This window comes from Pecten maximus, chromosome 9, assembly GCF_902652985.1.
Source record: "Pecten maximus chromosome 9, xPecMax1.1, whole genome shotgun sequence".
Lineage (NCBI taxonomy): Eukaryota > Metazoa > Mollusca > Bivalvia > Pectinida > Pectinidae > Pecten > Pecten maximus.
The window spans coordinates 31433122-31445217 of record NC_047023.1 but is presented as its reverse complement, the minus strand read 5'-3'; the positions used below and the strand labels follow the sequence as shown (position 1 = coordinate 31445217).

The following is a 12096-nucleotide window of genomic DNA, read 5'->3' as shown; positions in this document are numbered from 1 at the left end:
AACACAGGGACCAATATCTCCTCTCAGATTAGAGAGTATTCCAGGTAACTCAGGGACCAATATCTCCGGTCATATTAGAGACTATTCCAGGTAACACAGGGACCAATATCTCCTGTCAGATTAGAGAGTATTCCAGGTAACTCAGGGACCAATATCTCCGGTCAGATTAGAGAGTATTCCAGGTAACACAGGGACCAATATCTCCTGTCAGATTAGAGAGTATTCCATGTAACAAAGGGACCAATATCTCCTGTCAGATTAGAGAGTATTCCATGTAACACAGGGACCAATATCTCCGGTCAGATTAGAGACTATTCCAGGTAACACAGGGACCAATATCTCCTGTCAGATTAGAGAGTATTCCAGGTAACACAGGACCAATATCTCCTGTCAGATTAGAGAGTATTCCAGGTAACACAGGGACCAATATCTCCTGTCAGATTAGAGAGTATTACAGGTAACACAGGGGCCAATATCTCCTGTCAGATTAGAGAGTATTCCATGTAACACATGGATCAATATCTCCTGTCAGATTAGAGAGTATTCCATGTAACACATGGATCAATATCTCCTGTCAGATAAGAGAATATTCCAAGTAACACAGGGACCAATATCCCCTGTCAGATTAGAGAGTATTCCATGTAACACAGGGACCAATATCTCCGGTCAGATTAGAGAGTATTCCAGGTAACACAGGGACCAATATCTCCTGTCAGATTAGAGAGTGTTCCATGTAACTCAGGGACCAATATCTCCTGTCAGATTAGAGAGTATTCCATGGTACACAGGGGCCAATATCTTCTGTCAGATTAGAGAGTATTCCAGGTAACTCAGGGACCAATATCTTCTGTCAGATTAGAGAGTATTCCATGTAACACAGGGACCAATATCTCCGGTCAGATTAGAGAGTATTCCATGTAACACAGGGGCCAATATCTTCTGTCAGATTAGAGAGTATTCCAGGTAACTCAGGGACCAATATCTTCTGTCAGATTAGAGAGTATTCCATGTAACACAGGGACCAATATCTCCGGTCAGATTAGAAAGTATTCCATGTAACACAGGGACCAATATCTCCTGTCAGATTAGAGAGTATTCCATGTAACACAGGGACCAATATCTCCTCTCAGATTAGAGAGTATTCCATGTAACACAGGGACCAATATCTTCTGTCAGATTAGAGAGTATTCCAGGTAATGCAGGGACCAATATCTCACATCTGATTTAGAGACTATTTCAGGTAACACAGGGACCAATATCCCCTGTCAGATTACAGAACATTCCAGGTGATAAGGAAATGTTTAAATTGTCACCTTAACCTACATTTAATGAAGCATGTACCCAATTGTGAGTCCTGTCACCAATAATCCATCATTGTCTAATGTTGTTGGTATTTCCCAAGGGGAGACAATTCAAGGGCGACTTTTTAAGATTTAAGTTCATCTAATTTTCTACAACAATATTGTATGACCATCGAATTCTAGGGATGAAGACAACGATTTGAAATCCAAGTTAAGACAGAAATTAACTCGGGAATCTGATGACTTTCTTGGCCAAACGATAATTGAAGTGCGCACACTGAGCGGTGAAATGGATGTATGGTACAATCTAGGTGAGTAACCATGGCAATGGTGTCGGCCATGACAGGTGTCAGCAGAGTGATTTCTTTAGTGTTGATATATATACGGTATATGTATTTTTCGTCCTAGTGTGTTATTCTGTTTTTAGCCGTGTGTCTCCCTGAGCTGGCAGCTGTTATGAGTGTCCAGTGGCCCGCCCTGCATCGTAGCCTCCGTTTGATCATTCCGTCGTCCTGACGTGATTCGTTGGTTGTTAATTGCGTTGTGTTAATTTTTGGCAGTGCTTTGTGTGTGTTACAGGGATGAGGATGATGATATAAAATCTAAGCTGCGACAAACATTCACACGAGAATCGGATGATTTTCTTGGCCAGACTATCATAGATGTGACCACTTTGAGTGGCGAAATGGACGTTTGGTATAACCTAGGTTAGTTTCTGTCCAGTATCCTCCTGGACACCATCCATCGGTCATCTGTGGTCACCTGTCAATCACCAAGCAGCCTAACAGTATATAATAGTGCATCCACATCATTTTCCTTCTCTACACTTCCGTATATATATATATATATATTATATATATTTTTATAGTCATTAACTACATGTACTTGCGTTTCAATATTCACCGGTTTCTGTTTTTGTTAGTACCATTCTTTGTGATAACAAATGCCTTTCTCACCTCAATAAAGTGTGTTCCTTGATTTGAAATTAATTCTTTATAATTTTGTCTGGTGTATTCCCATAGATTAGTTCCTCTCTCTGTATAAAAGAGTCCAGTATTCGCATAAGTTATCTCCCTTGCATAAATTATATTAAAAAGTCCAGTATTAGCATTAGTTATCTCCCTTGCATAAATCATATTAAAGAGCCCAGTATTAGCGTTAGTTATCTCCCTTGCATATAATTATGAACTTCTCTAAAAATATGATATTCACTTCATGTTTCCATCCTGTATAGCTTTACTCAAATAAAGATAAAGAGCTGATTTTTATATTTTCTTTAAGCACTATTAATCAAATATTTTAGCAAGAAATACTCTCTGACAAAAAGGCTAACAATGAATTGTTTTGCATATGGAAATGTAAAAATAATTTTGAACTGTTGTTTCTGCTTGTTGTATAATGTAAACATATCTTGTTTTCCTGGTCTTCAATCTCTTAATCATAACTAATCGTCTCAAGGGAGATAATTTATGTTTGAAAAAGAAAACTCTTCAGAATGGAAGATAAAATTTACACGGATGTAAAGAATGGTCTGTCAGGTGATTTGAGAGGATTTTTCGCAGTTTTTAGATATTTTTTCAAATGAACTTAAAATAAAATAAATAAACCGCTATTGATAAATTACAAAAAAGAAGGATATTTTCACTCCTTTTGTTACTGACTTTAGTTATGTATATAAGGTTCTGCTAAGGAATTTTCAACACTACATATTAAACTAATCTTTCACCTTCACTTTTTTCTGAATTTTAAAGTAGATAAGTACTGTAGTACACATTGATCAGTAAAATTGTAACATATCGAGCGATAGTTTTCATCAGCAAAAATAATTTTTAACAACTCATTGTAGAACCCTGCCTTATTCAACAATAACTAATATTTTGTCTCCACAACCTGTGTGAACTAAAACACTAGTGTCTTCATGTAAAATAAAGTTGTTTACTGTATTACCATATGACTGTAATTTAAAAATAGGTCCTTTTGATGTGGTTAGAGGTCAGATGTGGGTGGAGGACTGTCCATGTTACAGAATTACAACAACTCATTCTTATGTATAGAAGTTTGTGGAATATCAAAGACTCAGTTTGGTTGTGTAAGCACATCAGGAGATGGCTGTTTTACACAGTATTTTACCATCTGAAACAGATTTTATCAAACCTATGATAAGATCCTTGGCAGTGCATTCTGATATATGTATGGAATATAAAGAAATGTAATAAATTATGGTTTAAACTAATCATTATGGCCAACAGATGACCATATTGAATTTTGTCAGTTAAAACAAGAAATAGATATTTATTGTTCAGTGGTGTTATTTAATATTTTGGAACCAACATTTCTCAAACCTGTTAGCAATGTACTTGTGTTTTATTTTTAGTCCCAGTTACTGTTCAAACTGGTGGGTGTTATAATAGTTTTTACCTCCATTTCTCTATCTGTCTATCTGTCCAACTGGAGTTGTTTTCTGTCTATTTTTCTGCAGACAATAAGCTGAGGATACAGATGGGCATAACATGGTTCAGGAATAGTATCAGTTACTTTTTGATAGAGTTAAGTCCCTTTGAACCTCCTCCCACATCAGGTGTCCCAAATGATAGAGTCCCTTTGAACCTCCTCCCACATCAGGTGTCCCAAATGATAAAGTCCCTTTGAACCTCCTCCCACATCAGACGTTCCACATGATACATTTTTTTAGGTTTCGTCATGCCTACAGATAATAACCTGAACAGTATTGACTTTGTAATAATATGTTACAGATCTAGTTAACAGTGTCTGGCAGGATTATAGCCATGTAAATAGTATGCTTGTATAACTTGGTGATTGGATAGGAAATGCATTCCTTTTCCAATTTCTGTTACTGATTTATATCTAGAATACTGATAATAAAGACTTTTAACCCCCCAAATAGGCTTATTGAAGAACATTAATTTGTTTATTGGAGAGGGTTATGAAACAGATGTGTATGCATACAAATATTTGAGTTTGCATTTAAATCATTCAAATAAAGACCCACTCTCATATCACCTGAATTGACTTAAAATAAATGGAATTTCAAAATATTCAAAAGATATTTTAAAAAAAGCAAAAACTTAACCATAGGTACATTACAGACTCTTTCTGAAAATTCACATTTGCTGCAAAATTATCATTCGCCCAGCCCCTAAAAACAGAAGCATGTGCCATATGGATGGGATACGTTGAGTGTATGTAGGTTTACTTGCTAGAGACATGCTGTTTTAGGCCTGTAGTGTGACATTGTGGCTTGTACACAGACTGGAGAAGATTTAGGTGGCCAGCTTGTATAATGTGTGATGGCTGTTTCTAGGTTTGGGTTGTATAGGGACGTCGTGCACAGCTTCGTTGGACATTTTTGTTGTTGTGATGTTGTCCTGGATGCCAATGTGTGTTGGGAATGTTTTTGTGGAATAATGATTCATTTTATTTATTTCAGCATTTTGAACAATATTTTTGTTTATTCTGTGTATTGTGCTGTAGAACCTATGCCCTCTTTCATATTAACTTTCTTTGGCTTACTCAGTGATGTATTGTGGCACTATCACAATTAATGCTTGCCATGGAAAATGATGTACAGAAACTACAACCAGCGCAATCATAATTTAGTAGATTACTTCAAGCACGAATATTGCTAAAATATGTTTACAGTAATATAAATTTATGCAACAAATATTTCAATATTTTTTTCAGTCAGCAGCCTGACACTAAAAAGTTTCCAAATGACAATGATTACATCATTGTTTAATTTGTGTGTTTATCAAATATTTACCCCATAATGGAAGTTCCAATGTGAAAAAAGGCATTTATTAGAATCTATCTACAGCATGATATATGTATAAATGACGGTAAATGTTTAAACATTAACTCACACAAACTTTATCAAAATGTTCTATCAACTGTGCCAGTCTAGTTACTATCACCTTAAGTTAATATGTTTGATTGAATGTTGATGTTTCTAAACACTTTAAACAAGTTTTAAACATTTACTGTAAACAATAGCATGATTTCATTATGGCATGAAAATATGAGTATGTTGTGAAATTAAATATTAAACAATTTTCTTGACAATATTTCAATTAATTCCCCAAATTTCTAAATCACAATTTTGATGTATTATCATTTAATAAAATGTTTCCAATCTGTTAATATATTTATATACTTTAACAGGTGCTTGTGTATTTTCAGCTTCTGATATTGTCATGAACATTGTTGTATTTATGCATATGACACAAAAATTATTAAGATTTTGATATATGTATATTAACTTCATTTTGGTAGCTGTGTGGCTTGAATTAATGAATTGTTTTTATTTCTTCATTAAATGATGAGTCCTGTGGAATTCCAGATAAGTTTCTGCTATATCAGTTTTACAATTTTTCATGCTACTTTGATAACAATCCCATAACATTTTACTGTTTCATCTTATAAAATTTAATCAGTACTTCAATAAATAGAATTGGACAAGTTGCCTTTGACTCCATCAAACTTTAAGTCTGAACTTTAAAACAATAATTAAGAAAATCTGATCCAGATTATATAGTTACCACTGTGGATTATTTTCTAGAATTTATGCTGACTGGATTATCAAGATTTCACAATTTAGCTTTATATAAATAATCAGAAATTGAAACTCTAAACTGAGTTTTTCTTGTGACATAAAGTTTAATACAGGCTGATTAAAATCAAATCTTTAATTGTGCTCTGATATTATTATGTCTCAGTCAAATGGATCCACTAATGTTTGACCACACACTTAGAGTTAGTTGGGGTGATTGTTCAACTTAATTGTAGTTTTTTTTTGTCACGCTAGAAATTGCACACTGAACATATGGATGTAAGAGATTCAGGACTTCTGCTATCTTTTCATTAGTGTATGCTAGACAGCATGGAAAGAAGGGTGATATTCAATGATTTTGATTGAATTGATTAATACCATTGACACAACCCTACTGCACATTTTGACTTTTTAACAAGTTCATCTTTTATCACTCTTTTATTTCAAAAGACTGATATGAGTTTTACAATAACTAGATATTAGAAACAAACATTTATTAAATCAAATCCAAATTATTTCAGCATGTGAACAAATATGAGGGAGATTTAAACCACTGAGCCACTATCACCTTTGAGATCAAGATTCTTATTATAGAATATCCTTATTTAGCCATTTGATTTCATATTTTGTATGATATATTCAGTGTTCAAATTTTGAATATTAATTTAATTTTACAAAAGGAGTGTTTCATAATCCTTAATTCAAACACAAATATACTTAAAAATTGAATTGCACACATAACTTGCCTGCATCTGGTAATTGATAATGCATTCAAAATTTCAAAAGTCATAAAAGTCCTCAAACCATTCTTGTTAAGGCCAATCTCATCTCCATAATTGATGGAACTGGATACAGCATGAAATTGTTGGTCAAAGGTCATAGAAATAGATTAAAACTCCAATAAGTCAATAAAATCAAACCTTCTCATTGACTCCATGACTTAGCCCAAGTGATCACTTTCCACCTACAAACTGACCAATGTCCACCCTCAAACTTACACTGAAAGACAATACCCATCCTCAAACTGACTGACAATATCCATCTCAAAATGACTGATGTCCATCATCACAAAAACTGACCAATGTCCATCTTTACAGTGACTGACAAATGTCCATTCACACACCGACTGACCAATGTCCATTCACACACTGACTGACCAATGTCAACCATCACACTGACTAACCAATATCCATCCTCACACTGACCAATTGAACAATTTCCACCCTCACATTGACTGAACAATGTCCACCTTCGCGATGACTGACCAGTGTCCACCCTCACAATGACTGGCATATGTCCACTCTCATACTGACCATTATAATGATATTTACAGAGAAGAGGACGGACAAGTCTGCAGTGTCAGGTGCCATTAGACTACACATCAGTGTAGAGATTAAGGGAGAGGAGAAGGTAGCACCTTACCATGTCCAGTACACTTGTCTACATGAGGTAAGTCTCCACAACATCATACCATTATACTTACCTACACAGGGTAAGTCCCCCATCAGTGTGATACTTTATGTGACTCCCCTAACATCAGATGGTCAAGTCTGTCTCCCCTAACATCAGATGGTCAACTCTGTCCCCACTAACATTAGATGGTCAAATCTGCCTCCCCTAACATCTAATGGTCAAATCTGCCTCCCCTAACATCCAATGGTCAAATCTGTCTCCCTTAACATCTAATGGTCAAATCTGCCTCCCCTAACATCCAATGGTCAAGTCTGTCTTCCCTAACATCTAATGGTCAAATCTGCCTCCCCTAACATCAGATGGTCAAGTCTGTCTCCCCTTACATCAGATGGTCAAGTCTGTCTCCCCTAACATCAGATGGTCAAGTCTGTCTCTCCTTACATCAGATGGTCAAGTCTGTCTCCCCTAACATCAGATGGTCAAGTCTGTCTCTCCTAACATCAGATGGTCAAGTCTGTCTCCCCTCACATCAGATGGTCAAGTCTGTATCCCCTAACATCAGATGGTCAAGTCTGTCTCTCCTAACATCAGATGGTCAAGTCTGTCTCCCCTCACATCAGATGGTCAAGTCTGTATCCCCTAACATCAGATGGTCAAGTCTGTATCCCCTAACATCTAATGGTCAAGTCTGTATCCCCTAGCATCAGATGGTCAAGTCTGTCTCCCCTAACATCAGATGGTCAGGTCTGTCTCCCCTAGCATCAGATGGTCAAGTCTGTCTCCTCTAACATCAGATGGTCAAGTCTGTCTCCCCTAACATCAGATGGTCAAGTCTGTCTCCCCTAACATCTGATGGTCAAGTCTGTCTCCCCTAACACCAGATGGTCAAGTCTGTATCCCCTAACATATAATGGTCATGTCTGTCTCCCCTAACATCAGATGGTCAAGTCTGTATCCCCTAACATCAGATGGTCAAGTCTGTCTCCCCTAACATCAGATGGTCAAGTCTGTCTCTCCTAACATCAGATGGTCAAGTCTGTCTCCCCTCACATCAGATGGTCAAGTCTGTATCCTCTAACATCAGATGGTCAAGTCTGTATCCCCTAACATCTAATGGTCAAATCTGCCTCCCCTAACATCAGATGGTCAAGTCTGTCTCCCCTTACATCAGATGGTCAAGTCTGTCTCCCCTAACATCAGATGGTCAAGTCTGTCTCTCCTAACATCAGATGGTCAAGTCTGTCTCCCCTAACATCAGATGGTCAAGTCTGTCTCTCCTAACATCAGATGGTCAAGTCTGTCTCCCCTCACATCAGATGGTCAAGTCTGTATCCCCTAACATCAGATGGTCAAGTCTGTATCCCCTAACATCTAATGGTCAAGTCTGTATCCCCTAGCATCAGATGGTCAAGTCTCCCCTAACATCAGATGGTCAGGTCTGTCTCCCCTAGCATCAGATGGTCAAGTCTGTCTCCTCTAACATCAGATGGTCAAGTCTGTCTCCCCTAACATCAGATGGTCAAGTCTGTCTCCCCTAACATCTGATGGTCAAGTCTGTCTCTCCTAACATCAGATGGTCAAGTCTGTCTCCCCTAACATCAGATGGTCAAGTCTGTCTCCCCTAACACCAGATGGTCAAGTCTGTATCCCCTAACATCTAATGGTCATGTCTGTCTCCCCTAACATCAGATGGTCAAGTCTGTATCCCCAACATCTAATGGTCAAGTCTGTTTCCCCTAACATCAGATGGTCATGTCTGTCTCCCCTAACATCAGATGGTCAAGTCTGTCTCTCCTAACATCAGATGGTCAAGTCTGTCTCCCCTAGCATCAGATGGTCAAGTCTGTCTCTCCTAACATCAGATGGTCAAGTCTGTCTCCCCTCACATCAGATGGTCAAGTCTGTATCCTCTAACATCAGATGATCAAGTCTGTATCCCCTAGCATCAGATGGTCAAGTCTGTCTCCCCTAACATCAGATGGTCAAGTCTGTCTCGCCTAACATCTGATGGTCAAGTCTGTCTCTCCTAACATCAGATGGTCAAGCCTGTCTCCCCTAACATCTGATGGTTAAGTCTGTCTCCCCTAACATCAGAGGGTCAAGACTGTATCCCCTAACATCTAATGGTCAAGTCTGTCTCCCCTAACATCTAATGGTCAAGTCTGTCTCCCCTAACATCAGATGGTCAAGTCTGTATCCCCTAACATCTAATGGTCAAGTCTGTTTCCCCTAACATCAGATGGTCATGTCTGTCTCCCCCCTAACATCTGATGGTCAAGTCTGTCTCCCCTAACATCAGATGGTCAAGTCTGTCTCCCCTAACATCTAATGGTCAAGTCTGTCTCCCCTAACATCAGATGGTCAAGTCTGTCGTCCCTAACATCTAATGGTCAAGCCTCCTATGTCCAAGGTGTGTATATAACAGGACATTATGCGTACCTGGTACATCTTGATATCTTGTAATGATCTTTTTGGTTTTTATTTTAGAATCTTTTCCACTATTTATGTGAGTTGGCAGCTGGAGCAGTCAAACTGCCTGATGCAAAAGGGGTAAGTACTGTGGAATTAGACACGCTTCCTGAGCCAGTGACAACACTAAAGATAACTTCATCAAAGTACTTACAAACTCTGACATTTATGTAGCTTTTCCCAAGATAAGTATTTCGTCTTATTAACATTTGATTATTTAATGTGCCAGAATATGGACTGTAACTTAAGGTCATACAAAGTATAGATATTTGTCTTAAGTTGGACTTGTATCTCAAGCAGCAATAAATGCCATAACATTTACTAGGAATTTGTTTATTTTGACAGGATGAAGCTTGGAAAGTGTACTTTGTAGAACCATCACAGGAAATTGTGGATGAGTTTGCCATGAGATATGGGATAGAATCTATATACCAGGCAATGACGTAAGTTATACCCAACATAATCTATATACCGGGCAATGACGTAAGTTATACCCAACATAATCTATACCCAACATAATCTATACCCAACATAATCTATATACCAGCAATGACGTAAGTTATACCCAACATAATCTATATACCAGGCAATGACGTAAGTTATACCCAACATAATCTATATACCAGGCAATGACGTAAGTTATACCCAACATAATCTATATACCAGGCAATGACGTAAGTTATACCCAACATAATCTATATACCAGGCAATGACGTAAGTTATACCCAACATAATCTATACCCAACATAATCTATACCCAACATAATCTATATACCAGGCAATGACGTAAGTTATACCAAACATAATCTATATACCAGGCAATGACGTAAGTTATACCCAACATAATCTATATACCAGGCAATGACGTAAGTTATACCCAACATAATCTATATACCAGGCAATGACGTAAGTTATACCCAACATAATCTATATACCGGGCAATGACGTAAGTTATACCCAACATAATTTATATACCGGGCAATGACGTAAGTTATACCCAACATAATCTATATACCAGGCAATGACGTAAGTTATACCCAACATAATCTATATACCGGGCAATGACGTAAGTTATACCCAACATAATCTATATACCGGGCAATGACGTAAGTTATACCCAACATAATCTATATACCGGGCAATGACGTAAGTTATACCCAACATAATCTATATACCAGGCAATGACGTACGTTATACCCAACATAATCTATATACCAGGCAATGACGTAAGTTATACCCAACATAATCTATATACCAGGCAGTGACGTAAGTTATACCCAACATAATCTATATACCTGGCAATGACGTAAGTTATACCCAACATAATCTATATACCAAGCAATGATGTAAGTTATACCCATCATAATCTATATACCAGGCAATGACGTAAGTTATACCTAACATAATCTATATAACAGGCAATGACGTAAGTTATACCCAACATAATACGTATACCAGGCAATGACGTAAGTTATACCCAACATAATCTATATACCAGGCAATGACGTAAGTTATACCCAACATAATCTATATACCGGGCAATGACGTAAGTTATACCCAACATAATTTATATACTGGGCAATGACGTAAGTTATACCCAACATAATCTATATACCGGGCAATGACGTAAGTTATACCCAGCATAATCTATATACCAGGCAATGACGTAAGTTATACCCAACATAATCTATGTTACTGTTTTTAGCACACCATCATCAGATGGTGGGCTATTCAAATCGCCTTGCGTCCATGGTCCGTGGTTCGTCCGTCTGTCCATAAACAATTCTTGTTATCACTATTTCCCAGAAAGTACTGAAGGGATCTTTCTCAAATTGCACATGCAGGTTCCCTTGATCCCTAGTGGGGCCGCGGTGGCCGAGTGGTTAAGGTGTACCGACACTTTAACACTAGCCCTCCACCACTGGGTTGCGAGTTCGAAACCTATGTTGGGGCAGTTGCCAGGTACTGGCCATAGGCCGGTGGTTTTTCTCCAGGTACTCCGGCTTTCCTCATCCTCCAAAACCTGGCACGTCCTTAAATGACCCTGGCTGTTCCCTAGTTGTGCATATCCCATTTTGGGACCGATTGGAAAACAACATGGCTGACAAGTGGCCATCTTGGATTTTGACATTTGAAGTTTGTTATCGCTAGATCTCAGAAAGTAATGAAGGGAATTTCATTTGTGGACTCCCCTTTGTGCCTAGTTTTGCATATTGCATGTTAGAAGATGATATTATCATATGCTTTGAAAGAAGATAGAAAGAAGGGAAAAGCAGAGAAAAGATCAGCCTTTCAATTGGCTGATAAGATCATTTAATGGTGGGCACCAAGATGCCTCTGGGTCTC

General features: G+C 37.8%; 1 protein-coding gene across 1 annotated transcript in view; it reads left to right on the top strand.

The window, feature by feature from the left end:
* The window catches only part of LOC117335123 (protein unc-13 homolog A-like), a 179480-nt gene that overhangs the window by 128227 nt on the left and 39157 nt on the right, over window positions 1-12096 (top strand). The window contains 4 exon segments of the mRNA XM_033895048.1: window positions 1485-1612; window positions 7202-7317; window positions 9769-9831; window positions 10096-10193. Of these exon segments, the coding sequence (XP_033750939.1) occupies window positions 1485-1612; window positions 7202-7317; window positions 9769-9831; window positions 10096-10193 (405 nt within the window).